The sequence below is a fragment of the Lepisosteus platostomus genome, chromosome 2, assembly GCF_059453375.1.
Source record: "Lepisosteus platostomus isolate fLepPlt1 chromosome 2, fLepPlt1.hap1, whole genome shotgun sequence".
Taxonomy (NCBI): Eukaryota; Metazoa; Chordata; class Actinopteri; order Semionotiformes; family Lepisosteidae; genus Lepisosteus; species Lepisosteus platostomus.
In genome coordinates, this window is record NC_142612.1 from 11,268,178 (window position 1) to 11,285,847 (window position 17,670).

General features: G+C 39.1%; 1 protein-coding gene across 6 annotated transcripts in view; it reads right to left on the reverse strand.

Moving 5' to 3' along the window:
- dcaf6 (ddb1 and cul4 associated factor 6) overlaps positions 1 to 16,547 on the reverse strand; it is a 48,560-nt gene extending 32,013 nt beyond the window's left edge. For 5 of the 6 annotated variants that reach the window (XM_088597791.1, XM_088597781.1, XM_088597761.1 and 2 more), the window contains exons 1-5: positions 16,266 to 16,546; positions 6,475 to 6,536; positions 4,283 to 4,375; positions 1,333 to 1,518; positions 529 to 642 (exon numbers count right to left, since the gene is read on the reverse strand). In XM_088597791.1, coding sequence (XP_088453917.1) covers positions 529 to 642; positions 1,333 to 1,518; positions 4,283 to 4,375; positions 6,475 to 6,536; positions 16,266 to 16,353 — 543 coding nt within the window. In that variant the 5' untranslated portion in view covers positions 16,354 to 16,546. Of the gene's footprint in view, positions 1 to 528; positions 643 to 1,332; positions 1,519 to 4,282; positions 4,376 to 6,474; positions 6,537 to 16,265 lie in introns of all 6 variants that reach the window. The other variant, XM_088597771.1, reaches the window with a different exon arrangement.
- Between the last annotated feature and the right edge of the window lie 1,123 nt (positions 16,548 to 17,670).

Sequence of the window (17,670 nt, forward strand, 5' to 3'; positions counted from 1 at the left end):
CATGAGAGGGATAATAATAATGGCCATTACCAATATCTTTTACAGAGTTGAGCTTACAGATCTTAAAATGAAACGAGAAAAACAACTGCAGCAGAAAAATACATTGGTAGTTTTTCTGAAGATATAACCTAGTTCTATGACATTATGCCAAAAAATGTATTAAGAATGCATCCAATTTCTCTGCTTGGAAACTTTACTTAAGAGGAATACATTTTCAGAACGTTTTGGAGTACTTTTGACTATCATAATTCTTTGTTAAGCCCATGCACATATATGAATGCTTTTGGAATAACAAAAATTGAGCAGTATTTACAGGCTCAATGACAAACTGGAAGGACTTTAAAAACATTTTTCATTAAACATGGAAGATAACGCCACTCTGTTACTCCTCACTTATACAAAATGTTTACCGTACACTCCAGTAACACACATCTAGAATCATTTTTGGGGTGCAACGTATTTTCCTCTACTGCTTTATATACATTAAACTAGAGCTAGTGCACATTAAAACATTGGAAAATAACTTACATCTTTACATTCTTCTTTTGTGCAGCTGGTTTTCATTCTGACATCAAACCACCGAACAGTACCATCTTCCCCACAGGACAGGAAGGTGTAGGGGTCATTGAGTACTGTTATAATCTGCCGGTACAAGAAACGTTACCAAATTGCAGGCATGTAACCATCAGAATCCTGACCAAACAACATCCCAAAAACATCAACTTGATTCGCTTATTCAGAATAACAATTACATCACAGAGTTCAAACACCCGAACACCATGATAAAATAATTTACTTAATAACCATGCCATGAGCTTGAGCTATATTCAGTTCTAAATGCTCACTGCTCATCGTACTTGAATATCTATCTGCTATCTCCAAGTCTTGAAAATGCATCTTTTTCTGCCACTGTATAAACTGACAATTCAAGTACCATGAAATGGTAAGCCAGCACACAGAAAGTAAAACAGATGCTCCTTTATTATTACAAGTATTTATTAACTATGATTGACAACTATTCTGTATGTTACACAATTCCTTTATTGCTATATGTTCATAATTTAAGAGCTCTTCTCTTAGAATTTAATGGTGTGTCTACCAGTACCCGTTACAGGGATATTAAAACTGTCACACACAAATGTGTGTGAAACCAGTAATATTAAAATAATAAGACAAAAAATAAATTAATGCCATTTTTCTACCATTATATAAACCAAAACTATTGTGCGTCTAGTTCATTATGCCAGTAGATAGCAGAAAAAGTCAAGTTGGCATTCCTGGAGCTCCCACGACTTTACCTTTGGTAATCTGGTGTGTCATGAGCTGCCTTACCTCATAGGCAGTTCCATAGTGGCAGGTGAATTGGCACTGCCTGTTAATCTCTGGGCTCTTCTCTGTGTTGGTATAGAATATGATTCCATCTCCTGAGCAGGAAACAATCTGTTGATCATTGGTTTGTGGCATAAACTTGGCACTGAATATGTTTGCCCTGTGCCCTGAACGAATGGTGGCCTTGACCTGCAGTGGGAAAAGTGAGAGCTTAAGGCAGAATTCAGTTTTCAAAAGCTTCATAACCACTCTTACATTTTGTCTTCCACAAACTTTTTCAGGACAGCTTAGCCTTCATCCCCTCTGCCTTTGAGTGGGACACAGGCATGCAAGAAAACATTTATGCTTCTTTCGTAAGTGCCAATCAAATGTGGATGGATGTATGGATGGATGGATTGGGAGATGGATCTTGCACAAATGCAATAACATATAATTGATAATCCTACATATAAATGTAAATCAATGCCTACATTTACAAATGAACAGCTGTTTATTATGGGACCATCCACAGCACTGGCAAAATATGAGAAGATTTGCAAGGGAACAAGGAAAACAAAATGCACCACACAATTCCACAGAAAAAGGACTGCAATTACTGCAAGTTGGTTAAAGACCAACATGTCTGTCATCTGCTGTACAATTGTTAAATTCATGGCACCTATTCAGTTTACTGTTATGCCTTTAAAGCAGGAAAATGAATGAGGCAGTCAGATGTGAGCTATGGCTTTATTTATAAGGTTATAAAAACTGAAAGGAAATTTGCTAAAGACACTGTGGAATTAATGTACTGAAGAGATTATATAGCAATGTAAACATGGCAACATGGGCTTTATTCAGACAATTCTCATAGTATACATCTTGCCTTATGTACTAAGACATGTTCCATATATATATATAACATTTTACTAGCTTATCATGTATTGTCATAAGATAATGTGTCTTTGCAATAGTGCTGAAGCACTGAATTACAGAAGGTGTGGTTAGCAGGACATGCTGACCACTCAAGGGGTAGCATGGTCACATCTCATAGATAAATCAGACAGCAGCTCAGCAATTAAGTGGGTGTACATTAGTTACTAAACTTTAGTGTTCATTTAAATAGGAGCAGAAGATTTGGGAATGAAAAGGGTTAAAGCAGGCATGGGGATTCACAGAACAACCAACCTCAGACATACTCTTACTAGTGCTTTTGTGCAATACCAGACATGCATCTGTATAGCAAAGTTTCCAAGCCCTAGGTACCCTATTGAATATGTTTTGCAAAGGGCAGCTATAAAAATAAGCTAGAATGGGATGATAGAATTTATGCTCATAATTTTTAAGAGTATGAGAAAAGTAAAACATCCTTGTAGATGCTTGAATGAATTAAAATGGAAAAGACAACCCCAGCCTTGATACAACAAGGTCTGAATTTTTAAACAAAATCATACACTATACTGATAAAAAAACAACAACCTCAATTTAAGTGTATTTTATTTTCAAATAAAAACTATTTTGTGTTACAGAAATAATCAGCCTACCATCCCTTACCGATTGTAAGTACTTAATTGCTATTTTATTAAAACTGCGAACAGACTGTATTTGGTTTTGTGTTCTTAACGGTGGCAGCCATGCAGATAAATTACTGCTCAACCCTACACAATTGTACCACATGCTGATAAAATGTGAAAGCATAAAGGTTAAATATTATAATAGCTGTTGAGTTAGTACAGACTTTATTTGAACTAACAGCACAGCTGTTGTTTCTTTTAGCTATATTACACATAAAATCCAAGAACAATGTGCTTTAATGCAATAATGATTTACAATGTCTGCAACTCTTTTCCCAAATATGCTGGAGTACTGTCAAAAATCAATTAATCAATTTTTTTATGTTAACACCAAAGCAATTTAAAATGAAGTAATAAGATGTACAAGACTGGTCTAAACTTTGAAGTATAATAGCCTAAAATGCAATCTAATCATAAAACATTGTCTAAAGGTACATTTTATGCTGTATTAATATTTTGTATATACTGTACAAAATCCTAATTTATGCTAATAATGCAACCCCAGCTGCCAATGGTACCTGTTTTTTTTTTTCTTTTAAAGGTTGCCTTCAAAGTTCACAGTGATGCAACTGTAAGTGCTGAAAATGACTAACAGTTCTACCAGATCTCATTACATGGTGGGTGGGACCTTAACTGGCACAACTCTCAGCCCATTAGCAAACTCTTGCAGAAACATCCAAAATGACATATTCAGCTAAGGTGAACTGCAAAGGAAACCGCAGGCACAAAGCATTCCCTAGCAAGCTACTAAGAGCACTGCACCTATTTAATAAACCTCGGCTACAATTCCAGCTTATCAGCACGCAGTGTTAACATTGTGCCTTGGCGAGCAATACAGGAAGTACATTTTGAAATCAACTTATTTCAGTTCCCGGTGGTTTAGAAGAAACATGGTCTTTTTGGTAGAAAAATCATGTATTGTTTTCCAAAATATACAATTTACCATTCCTTACAATTACAAAAGTTATCGATTTTATTTAGATCTTGCTGTTCTTCTCAAGATTTCAAAATTACTCGGTAAATGATTTTGTGCGAGATTCACATGCTGTAGCACTGAAACTACCAAATCCACGTCTTTTTATTTGTTTGCTACTGTAAGCCCTTTACTCTTTTATTCAGTCCATGCAGCTTCCATTACTCCTCCCAATCACCCAGCAAGTATCATGTCCTCTATCTCACCAATTTACTTTGAAAACAAATTCATTTTACAGCTAGTAATTCTGCCAAGGTCTAGCCATGTGCCAGGACACATGAACCCCACTGAGCAAATCTGGACTGCCCTCCTTTGAGTCTCGTGAAAGCAGACATGATTTGGCCCGGCTATTTATGGTTCCAGAACAAACAGCTGTTCTTTCCAAACATGGAGATCTATTTACTAGTTTCTCTATGTTCATGTCACTTACCTTTCTGTTGTAAGGGTTTGTTATCACTAAATTAGTATCATCGGATCCTGATAAGATGTATTCTCCTGTGTCATTCCAGCATATTGTATTTACCTGTTATTAAACATACAGAAAATGAATTGTCAAATATTTCACATAGATGAAATTCACATAGATGACTAGACAACTTGAAGTAAAATTAAAACATGTCCATTTCTGCAAAAACTAAACAAATATATTGCCAGGTGGATAAAATCTCAAAAAGCCTATATTAGATCCTGAATTGACCCAAGAATTTAAAAATAATATATAGGAGCCAGTTTCAAAAACACAGATATAAAGACCTACAAACTCATTACTTCAAAATAATCCCCTTGGAAGACACATCACTAAGCATCTTAAAAATTACAGCAATCCTGAGATGCATATGGGACAAATCATGTACACGGTTAGTTTAGTGCTGTAACTCCACTGAAAAGTTTGTCAGAAGTGTCACCATATTTGAACTTCAGCCTGTAACTGCCTTGTGCAAAATAAACTGATGTTGGTGAAAAAATCCATAGAAATAACAAGTTAACTTGTTTTTACTTAAACATCCACATAATTTGCATTTGCATAATTTGCACTCCCTCTGAGTGATCGTGTATTAAAGTCTCACATTTAACTATGTCAAAATTGAAATAAAGATCCACAGGCTATGGTTAGAAAATCTGAGGCACTGGTTTATGTCAGAAAAATTGGATCTAAAAAATGTTTTCTTCTAAAAAACACCTGGTAAAAATAGCACAAGAAACAAAGAACGGCAAATATTTAAGGAGACGAAAGTATTGAACCCAATTTATATTTACTTAAATATGGAGATGGGCCAGTTGCTGTCAATGCTCGCTGTCAAAACTTGCCAGTTGCTTGCATTTATAAAATGTAATTAAAATAAATATCAGTTAAACCTACAAGTTGAATGGCCTTCTCTAGTTTATAGACTTTCATATGTTCCTATATGCAAACGGCTACAAATTCTTGTATGATGTTCATTCGCTATGGTTAGCGACCTACAGCAAGGTATCCCTCTATATCCTCTTTATTCTTTTGCAGGGTTTTCTCCCATGCTACCCACAACTTCCAAGTTACTCTGTCTTTTTTTCTCCCACGCTTTATTTAATCTGCTGGTTTCCCTTTCTCCCTCACACCCGAAGAAGACTCCACAGCTGAAACATTGTGTCTATTTTCCTTTCAGCATGGAATAAACCTCGATCTCCTCCTTTACAGTGTGAATATGCATACAGCGTGTATAAACAGAGACCATCACTCATCTCCTCATAGAAAGATGGCCTGAGCCAGTAACCACTGACAGGCTGGCCTGATGAGGAGGGGCAGCTGTGAAACAGACATCCCCTTAGCCCTGGAAGGAGCCGTCTTAACCTATGTACTGAGCAGCATTCAACAAGTTTAGGTGTTTGTCAGAAATGCAATACATTTGGAGTGCTTTCTCAAAGTAGGAGTCTAAACCTGAAATATTTGGGACCTGTTATGATCTTAATTTATCACCGCTTTTCACTATAAACAATAACTGGATCATTAAGCATGGGGATATACAGAAATGCCAAGCTGATTTTGTTTCTGATACAGTTTTTCTTTTACCTTTAATCTTCTCTAATGAGAGAATGCATCTTTCTGGAAATGGAGCATTGTTTGGGGGGAAAAAACATTATATTCCCACCATATCATCTAAAGTCTTATTCCCTAATGCATATTCTGTAAAGATTTTTTAAAGTGTACTTGTTGATATTACGTCAGCATTCTAATTCCAGAAAGTCCCGTCTAAGTAAGAAATTGGAGATTAACTTGGCATTCATATTTTATTCTGCTAGCTTGGTTCATGCCAAATAGCTTTTCACAGAGGTCATTCCAAAGCAACTCAACCAGAGCCACAGGCCAACTGCTTCAAATTGTGCAAGACAAAAGCACTAACATGGGCCCATGAAATTCTGAAATGCAAATCATTTAATAGACTCAAAACATCTCTCAGGGGAAGTTTGCTGGCAAATTCTGAAATTGCTGGGCAACGAAATTTCAAGTTTATTGCCATGCGTACTTGAGTACAATGCAATGCTTGCTTGCATGTTTCCTCACTTGACAAATGACACAACAGAGGACACAAAAACGTCAGGACATGCCCCACAGGTATTAAAGCATACACAGGGGTTCATACTTACACAGCCATCATGCACATTAAGGGTTGCTTCAAGTTTTAATCTTTGGACAAACTCTCTTCTTCCTACGAACAAAGAAATAACACCAGTTACATAAATCCCTTTAACTTGTACTGAATAGCACAGTTCTTGTCAATCTCAAGCTCCGTTGTGCATAACACAAAACCCTAATAATCCCTGTTATTCAGATAAGGCATTTCCTGGAGAGTGAAATGGGTAATGTTTGTTGTATCCTATTACTAATGAATTACAATTACATAAACACTACATATTGTCTTAAAAGGCACAGAATAGCTAGCTACAATTTCCCCCTTAACTCAGTCATGTTATGTAATTTCTCACATCACCACCTTATCTTCTGTATAGTAGACCAGTCAGAAACTAATTTCCTACATACAACACTCAGGTGAGTGCTTACCACCTGTATAAATTATATCACCTACCACCTGGTGGACAAAGTCAAATCCACTAGTATATATGAAGCACTCTGTAATCTTGTTGAAACAGCAAAAACTGCTCCGAAGATGGTATATTAAATGAAAAAAAAAAACCCTGTACTGTGAGTTATGAACATCTACAAGCAACTGGGGGCAGTACATTGTTAACAAAACAAGAAGCAGCATCCCTACGTTCACACAGAGAAATGCTTGACAATTAAAATGTTAAGACTTATATCTCTGCTTTGTTCAGTCCCAAACCTAAATAAAATACATTTTTTTCTCTGACAAGTTGTCTCTTCACCTGCGAACCATTATAACTACGATCAGCACACACATCAGAGCCACTCATTTCAAGCAGAGGGCTGCAGGTTGTACAGTGTCTCGGCTTAAACACTTCTAAACCCACCCAGACAAAAGAAAAATGAGGCCACCTCAGTCTCATCCCCTAGCTGTGATTGCTAGCATTAGAAACGAACATAGCACATTAATGGCCTAATAAAGCACAGAAGATGATTCACTGACGAGAAGAAAAATCAATCCCAGCACTTTATACTTGTTCATAACACTTGCTTCTCCTGTACAGGTACAAGCTTGGACTCTTGATTTAAAGGATTGATTTTAATGTGGAAGGAACACCTCTTCAATCCAATAAAGTAATTCAATAAAACAGCTAGCAATCACTGCGGCGAACAATGTACTTTGTCCCATAGCAATTTCCCTGCAAGTACAGAGATAATCACAGAAGAGGAAAGGTAAACACAATATAATTCATGTCCAGATGCCATTTCCTTTTCTACAGCTCATCACTGATTTGAACACATACTATACAGTACCGAAAGGCTCACAATAGTTTATTCATCAGCAGTACATAGACCATCACTCTGGTCAGGTTAAGGTGGAGTTGTATCCATCATTATATCACCACTGTATTTTTCCAATTAAAATGTGAAATTCTCATGAGATACAGGAGATCTCTTAAATCTAAAGTCTCTTAAAACCAAGAGACCAAAACCCCTATCCGCCCCCCACCTTAGTTCAAAGAAAGTGTTTAAGTAAATATTTAAAATTTGTTTTGAAAATCAAGTTTCTCTCTCTAGATAACAGAAGCATGGAACAGACATGTTTAAAATAATGTGAATCACCAACTGTTTTCTATTTTATACTCACTCAGTTTGGAACCATCAATTGCTGATTTACTGGGCTTAGCACTACAGTAACCACACAGGGAGTGAGCCCACTATCCACCAACACAATCACAGTTTATGGCAGAGTCATTCATCATCTATCAGGCTGCAAAACGAGCTCCAAATTCTGTGCAGAAGAGCTAGCACTGACTGAAGAAGCGATGCATCTCTCACCGACCTTACCATAAGGAACAGTTGCATCAGAGGAAGTCCTGTCTGACTCTGGCCTTAGATTACCAAAAACAAAAGAGTCACTGCTTGGGAAATCCCAGAAAGAGCCCAGACTAATACTACTGAATGTGCACCCAGATCAAACACATGTACTGGTCAAGCCATTTGGAAAATTCAGGTACTGTAGGATGACATACAGGCTAATGTTTTAAGCAATAATGAAAAATGCTATCATTAGATGGTCATGAAATATAAATACACTGCAATACAATGAATTTGGTTCTAACATTTACTGTGCACTTGTCACAGTTTACCTAACAAAATGACCTAACTGAACAGAAGAGTCAGTGATACTGACGGCACTTATTGCAGCTCACAGCTCAAAATACAAATAGTATTATACTGATTTACAACAAAAATTACTCCTGTGAAAACTCTCCTGTTGTATGCCAGAATGCTAGCTGAGACCTGCAACAGAAATGATGAGAAAGTGAATGGGGTTACGAGCCGAGTAGATCCGAGTTGTCCAGTTCATTTGCAACTACACAGGGAAAGAACCCTGAAAAATAAAAATGTAATTTCTCAAGATGATTAAGCAGAGGACTCTGAAAAAAGGTTAAAGATTTACAATACTCTCTTTACCTGAAGAACACTATTGCTAGTATTTAAAAAACGAATCAATGGCTTTGGCCCTAGTAGCAAGTGCTTAAATAACTCTGCTCTGGTAGTGGTCATCCTATGGGCAGCTCATCAGATGTGTTAGAGTGAGGCTCATCAATAACAGGCAAGAAAAGAAATACAAGCTCTGTAATGGAACAATTTCCCAGCAGAAATAAGTGATCGTTTTCCATTCCACAGCATGTTTTCTCCTGAGGAGAGTTCCCATTACATTTTCAATGTTGACTGCCTGCACAGCTCAGACAGGAGCTTGGTTTTGAGGCGCAGAAAGAATAAATGGGACTCCAAATGTGCAGTTCTATCACATGAAACATTTCCTGTGTTTATCACACAACCTGAATTGCTCTTTAACTTCAACACAATCATAGCTATTGTGGTTAATGAATGTGTAATTTACTTCTGAAAAGAAAACCCACAGTCTTTCGTTAAAGTAGATCATAGCCACAGGAAAGTAATTTTTCTCCCATTTTAAACAGAATTTAAAGTATGCAATGAAGTGCCAGTATGAAACATTAGATTTCAGTCCTAAACATTAAAACTTTCTCTTTTGAACCACTTTACCTCCATTATCATTTAAAATGAATTTATTAATATTATTTGACACAGAATATATGAAAAAAAACATATCAAGTTCACAATCTGAACATTTTATTCATCTGGAATACCTATTTTTTCAAGTATGTTCTGGGAAATTTCACAAAGTAACCCTTACTAGCTACTGTATGACTCCAAAAAAAGACTTGATTAAAAAAAAACACTAAAAATGGCACAATTCTGGGGGGCAAAACAAGGTTTAATCAGAAATTAAACATTCCCATAAATTGTGGTTATTGCCTCCTTGTGCAATGTTAAAGACAGAAAACCTATTCACTTGGAATCACTGTACCAGAGTAAATTACCATTTGATAACAAATGGTTACATAACAGCATCAGCATGTTTAGCATGACATTCTCTGTAACCCAATATTTAGAGAATATTGCTAACAAGAAAATTAAAACATCTCTTTATTTGGTATAATCAATCAAACTGCAGACAAGTAAGCAGCAGGACACGAATACTGGAAATGCCAGTGCTGTGTACGAGCCTGATACTCCTAACCAAACACGTCATCATCACTTTGAACATTAGGCCAGCTAAATAACAAGGCCCCCCTCTCTGCAGGAGTGCAAGCATCTAACAGGGTCACCTCCAGAGAACAAGTGGACGTTTTATAAAACGGGACCAAAAACTCGGCCCCCCACCTTAGAACTCCCTGCAATGCAAACAGCACAGTTCGGCAATCGGTCTTAGGTAAATCTTTTTACCCTTCATCTGGGTTCACATACCACAAATACTGACTCCATGCAGGCCCACGACTATATTTAGACTCCCCAGCAGCCCGTTTCCCTGATCTGGTTACAGCCACTTTTGTATGCATTTGCTCTATTAAAACTGACAGTTCCGAACAACAAACAGAAACACAAAGCAGAACCGCCTGCCGACTGTGATGAACATCTTAACTGCCCATTCCAGGGAATGCCACCTTTCCCAGGAGCAAGCTGCGTTTTCTAGATGGTTGCTCACACTAGTGCACTGGCTGGTCTGGACACTAAAGAGACAGGTCTTAAAAACTGCAATGTTTGCATTGAAAGAACAGGTAAAAGAAGAAAACCTGGAGTCAATCTGACGAGTGGTCCAATACCACATCATTTCTACAATATGCCTCAGTTTACAGTATATTGTGTACAGGAGATGCAGGTGATCTGGAGTACTGAACATTTACATAGCCTACTTAAATCACTAAAATCAAATCAGAAAAAAACCTGGCTTTTGGAAGTTCTTTACCCCACTGTTGCTGATTACTGTGGTTTTGCAGTGGTACTGTAAATACAAAATTTGACTTGGAAATGTAGAGGACATATTGAGAATTTTCACGGGTTTTGCTGCTAAGCTTGACAAGTCAATGTTTAGTGATGATTGCTTGCTTGCTTTAAATTGTGTTTCTTCTTTGTGTGATCGTAAAAGATTGTGACAAATGTATCCAACAAAAACACAGAAATAGCTGTTTCACAGCTGCATTCATTTGCTATCTTTAGTGCTGGCTCTACCCCAAGGAAACCTGTCTTGCCCTATTGATGGCCTCTAAATTTGCACACTCCTGCTTTTTAGAGTGGCACCAAAGCTAGCCTATATTTAAAACTCAAACTGAATATTTTGGAAGAAATAACTGTTGATTGATGATTAAATCCAGAAGCAAGAACAGGCAAATAAGCCAAATCCCAAAAAATGCGTGAAGATTCATGCAAGACTCCTGATCCCACCGTAATACATTTCGTAAACAACTTCATTTCTACTGCACAAGTCAAGATAAGGTGGTTAGCATTGCTGCCTCTCACAGTGCAGGGGCCAGGTTCAATTCCTGGTGTGCCATCTGCGTTTGTACATTCTCTATTTTGGCCCCAGTGCGAGTGTGCTTGTGCCCTGCAATGGATTAGCGTCCAGTTCAGGGTGTACCCTGTCTTGTGCCCATTACTTGCCAGAACAGGATCCGGCTCCCCCACAACCCTGTATCAGATAAAGGGGTTTAATAACAGATGGATGGAAGTCAATATAAAACTGGTATCCTAAATCTCAAAAGGCAGACACTGCCTATGTCCCATATCCAGTCTAGTGCTAATTACGGATAAGGATAATATCACATTATAAACATGACAAAGTATTCTAAAATGTAAACTTTAACTACCCAACTGGATTAAAATCTTCAACAAAGGGCATTACAAAATGTAGTTATACTCATCTAGATATATTTTATAGGTATATACCAGATTTTTTATTTTCCTCCACACTAAAACTTACCACACTAAAATAGTATTTCCCTGTGGAGAAGCAACTGAATCAATACATCTGCTGGCCAACTCCCAGAAGGCCTTTGTCCACCTCAATGATGCGCTGTACTTGAAGAATGGAATAATCCGAGGACATCAATTTCGTAATCAGGCACTTAAACATGTCAGACAACAAATTATACACTCCAAACATCAGTATCTGGCAATTATTCATGACACTATGAAAGTTCGTAGGTAAAGAAGTTTCTAAGAATTGAGTGGCATTTGCTGTTGAACAGGACTTAAGTAATACTGTCTACTGTGTGATTAATACAGATATAAAACATTAAGTAGACTAAATTACATCGGAATTTTTTTTTAATGTAAAATGTTAACTCAACTCTACAATGAATTAAGGCCATTAGTAAAATACTTTCATCAATCCATTTTCTAACCACTTCATCCAATATGCGGTTATGGCAGAGGCAGAGTTTATCCCGACAAGCAATGAGCACAAGGCGGGATACACCCAGTCCATCACTGGGCTCAAAAACAAACATGCACACACTCACGCCAGGGCCAGTTTTCCCAGAAGCCAAATCTTCCCCCCATATTCGGATAGGTTATACAAACTCCATGCAGATAGCACCCTAGGAATTGAACCGAGGACAGGCACTGTGAGAAAGCCACTATACCACCATGCCTCCTTAGTAAAAAACATCACTGAAATATACTGCAGGAATATGTGACAGGGCATAATGAGAAGACCTGACCCGCCGATTCACATAGGGTAACCCTTAGTGATATTGAAGGACGATTCGATGCCACATTAACATATCTTGCATCTCACCCCTGATTTCACAGCGCTTAGTACCTCCACAGTACAACACTCATTTGGGTGACCTGCAGTAGTCAATATGCACCAACAGTTCAGGTAAGGAACTGAGAAAGTGCCTCACCCACTGATTTGAGAGGAAACCAGGGTTAGCACCACTACTCTTGCGCAAAGCACTATGGGTGCTCATGGGATGAGTTAAAGGTCTCTTTCGAAGGACAGTGCCTCGGATAGTACAGTTCCCTCGGTCACCGCACTGGGTCCTTAGGGCAGAGGTTCTGGTCTGGAAGAAACAGCATCTCCTACTAGACCACAACACCACCTGCACCAGCAGCATGGCCTTTCAAGGAGGTCTCCGATCCGGGTTCTGACCCGGCCCAGCTTAGTTTCAGGTCTAATATTTGATGAGATCAGGCTGCCAGGTTCTAAAGCTGCTGTCAGAACTTGTCACTTTCCCCTGTCAAGTATTTTGTCATGTAAATGAAGGCAAAAAGCCATGCTGTGCAAATATCTATCAGAGCGGTCTGAAGAGACATCCTAAAATCCCTCTTCCAGCTATTGGAGGGGAATTGATTCAGAGGCATCCAGTCATAATCCCACAGATGGCAGCTTCACACCATTGGCTCCTCAGCCAAGCACAGACACCAAATGTCTGAACCTGCGGTTCCCCTCACATTGTACTGAGCAAAAGTAATCCTGCTCAGGCAGTCATCAGCATCATTATATGAAATGTACATCCTAATACCAAACACAGAAAATTCAATTGATCCAACAACGGATGGAGCCCAGGACATGCTAAAACCTCAGAGGAACTGCATCCTCGCTTGTGCTTGATTACATCCATTTCCATGCTGGCACACTAGCATCTCCATTTGAATGCTATTAGCGACCAACAAGCAATCAAGTGGTCTGATTAATTACCGAGGAAGACACAGGTATTTTAAATAGGTATTAGGTACCCTGTACCAATACCCTAAAAAGATACAATTACAGATAGACAATATTATTGTTAAGAATATGAAAAAAGCCTGATGCACAAACATAACTGGGCTTATTTAATACAGGGAAATGCAGTCCACTTGAACTGGGCTCACAAAACTCAAATCAGAACCACTCCAGGATTTACTATGCAGAACTGCTCGTGATGCTGTGAACGCACACAAAAGTCTTTGCACACAAGCTGTTGGTTTTTTGTCACAGGACATCACTTTACATTTACCTGGGAGACTTTAAAGCACCAAACAGTTTGCCAAGGGGGGAAACGAATATCAAAATCTGACTCTAGCGAATGATTCACTGGCAAGGAATTAAAAAAGCTGTAAGCAAAATTCACAGCTGTCAAACAAACGTATAATGAACCTCTCAGCTCACTGCTATTTTTTTTAAAAAAAGATTAATTTTCTTTAATAAAAACTACAGATACAAAAAGAAGCAGTATTCTTTGGCCTAAAGATGCATTTTAATATTAAAATATCTTAGTACAAAAGTAATTAAAGTCATCTCTGCTTGGAGACCCTTGGGGATTGCAGTCATTACAAAATATTAATGGAATTTAACATCCATTATCTACAATCCTTCTACTGCAGCATTAATGTCAGTGGTCTTGCCTTAATGATTTTCCTGTTATAGGCATATAGCATAGGCTAGATGCTTTATAGAAATATACAATAGATGTTGAACTGTTACACAAGACTCCTATTTCTGATGTCCAGCAACAATTAATGTTTTAAAACATTTTATAAAGCTGATTTTGGTTTTCTTTAAAAGCCTCTGAAGATCACAGAATCACTAAACATGCATAGATATTTTTAGTGCCTTAAAAATACCACAAACCACATAAAAGACTACTAATACTGTTCAGCCTTACTCAAAAGGCTGTGTGCAAGGAACATGGTGCTTATCCTTCAGAGCAGGCTACTGAGATAAATCCAAGATATTTGGTGGGGAGCCCTGGATTATGATAAATTATTCAGCTACTCTGTGAGCTAAAGACAAATCAGCCATGAAGGCAGAGCCACTGAAAAGTGGATTATTTTTCATTATCAAGCGTCTATCCTGTTTACTTTGGGACAGTAGCAATCCTAACTTTGGAATATTTGTTCTCATACTTGTGAACGCCTTTCTGCAATTCTTTATCTGGGGCTGAATCTGTCCAGATTAGATGCCGGACAAATTTCTGGCTTCACGAAACCCTTTAAGTCTTCACTGTAAAGCAAAGCTACTGCGTATTATAGCTTTAAAAAGGAAATGTTTTTTTTTTCTCTCCCACTTTGTCGCTAATAAAAGATCTACGGGAATATTCCAAAATCCCTTTCAAACTCCAAACGGGAAGTCCTATTTCTCTTGCTGACTCAAGCAAATAAAGAAAATATATTAAAAAGTGTTTTCCCAGAAACATCTAGCTTTAATGATTCATCAGCATTATACTCCTAAGATTCTTGAGTGATTGCAAAAACAATGTCTAGTATTATAGATTTATACCACATACAATATTCCCTATAAAATGTATTTGGAAGTGCAATACAAGTTGATCATCATTTTTAAGTGGAGATCTGCAAAACCCACCCATAAACTCTTTAAATATAATTTTAAGTCTAATTGTATATAAAGAATCGTTACAATTCACGCAAGAGGGCGCTTAATTTCATTTGTGAAAAAAAAAATGTTTCAGACAATCGCACGCAACCTAAACTATCGGATGCTTTGCAATAATTGTTCCTGTCGGTTAAAAACAAAAAGGTGGGGAGTACATTAACCAGTAACTTCTAATGCATCAGACTCCATGTTGTCAAAAAGAACTATGCAGAAACTCGAAGAAAGTCGAAATAAACGACCTGTACTTTTGACTCAGTTGTTTACGGTTTACTCGGCTCAAAACTGGGAGCGGAATCAAGGTAATTCTCAGAAATCCTACCAAAGCAGAATTCATGTCCTTAAGTTTATTGCGACGGGAGGTCATGAGGAATAACAGTAAAACGCCTGCGGTTGCTCAGTTAGTGGAGAAATACGGAAGGTTGTACGTTCCCTTCTCTGGTGAGGTTTTCTCCTCGTCAATATTATCAAGGAAATGCAATGGGACGGCAGCATAACGCAGAAACGCAGTCTCGCCTGCTCTTCCACACCCTTTGCAGAAAGTTTTGCTGTCGAGGTAAAGGTGAACACCACTCAGCCGTCTTCTCACGGCCGTCGGACAGACCTCCGCAACCCCGGGCGACTGCGTCTCCTTTGTTAGGACACAGCTGCGGTAAACGAGCCGATGTGAAAGTTGACATACAAGCGGCAGCAAAGCTGTTCGGCTGCTGTCGCGGTTCGACACAAAGAGGACCGTGCGAGACCGAGCACAACTCCCCCCGTTTTGTTTCGGGGGAAACACGCCGAGGAAGACTGGAGAGGGTGTCAAAAGCGACTTGGGAAAAAGTACAGAATGGAGTGACGGACCCGAGACGAATCAAACTGCTGTTCTGACAGGCATACGATTTTTTTTTTCTTACATTAGTTGGCAGCGGTCATTTTAGGTTGCACTCCACGTAACTATCGAGGGGGAAAAAAAACATTTAATAAAATCGAAACGCCCGCATGCACCGACCAACAGAAAAGGGAATAACAACGGATTCGACTTGACATCTGTCAGCGCTCATTACCCTGACATCCGTCACCAGCGACACGGTTAGCCCGTCTTACCCAGGTAGTTAATCCTGACGGCATTAGGATGATCGAACCCGATTGAGCGCTTCCTCACATCCCAAAGCAGGTTATCGGAGCAGGACATGGTGCTCAGACCCCGTTCCTTCCAAAAATATCATTGAAGGCGCTTGTCACCCACTCCTCGCGGTTCGCCTCTGCCTCTGGGTTCGAGTAAGTCGTGCTTGTGCGCGTTAAATCATCCCCCTTTGCTCCAACTCCCTGTCCCGCATCGCTACCTGCGTCCTCGCTGGCTGTTTGTTATTTACTTCTCTCCCAGCCTCCAACCCCCTGCCAACCTCCCGGCCAATCAGCGCCGCCGCTCAGAAAACGCGAGAACCCGCGGCGTGACGACAGAGGGGGGTTTTCTTATTTTTAAGTGACGTCAGGGGGTGGGCGAGTTAAAGGTCTGCGCCGGCGGAGTCACTCGCTCGCGTGGCCCGACGAAAGCCCGAAGCTTTCCGCGAGCAGAAAACAGCCGCCGAGGCAAGGAGTTCGATTCGGCAACTTCCGCCGTCCTCGCCGGCGCGGGTAGTTGTGGGATATGGCGAGTTCCGGAGCGCCTACGAGCCCCCGTCTACTCAATTCGTTATTCCTTCGGTCGAGATTTCCCATTTTTTAAACCAGTACGTTTAAAGAGATGGATTCGCAAAAATGTATATTTGTTTTTAACAATGGTGCGAAAATAGCAATACTATCTGTGTGATCAGGGCGAGATTCAAAAAGAAGAAGCAGACCTTGATGCAGTACAAGCTCGGTGACCACAGCTTGGCCAAAAAAAAAAGGGCAATACAGGCAAAGCTGTCAGCCCAGAGAGCGCTAACTGTGCTCACTGCTAGCAGAGAAGAAATAGAGACCGATATTCTCTTATCGCTGCACTGCAAGACATACCTGGGTGATAGAGAATAATTCTTCCCCCAAATAACAAATGAAATTCCCGAATATCCACACATGTCGGAATCAGAACAGCTTTCAGTTCTACTGGGGGCGGGAGGAGGAGGTATACATTAATAGAGCTGGCAGTCCGCTATATGGTTTTCATTCAACAGGCTGAAGGACAAAATCTTAGTCTCGGATACTAATGTAAATCTCATAAATCTTTATACGCGTCATTGTTAACATTGTTGTTTTGGCATCACTGTGAAATTGTTGAACAAGCATGATTGTTAGTACACGAAGGCGAATCTCATAATTTCTACTGTTTTAATCAATAGTTGTTGTATTTTCGGAGAGCTTAAACCATGACGACCCTGTACCGCAACTCCCCATATCCCAAAAGCCATAGCCGGCGAAGACACACATTTCACTGAAACCAGTGTTGTTAAACTTGTTCTGTCTGAAGCCGCATTTCTCAACCTGTTTTGAACCAAGGACTAGCTCCTTAAGGTCCCCTTCATTTGGGGCT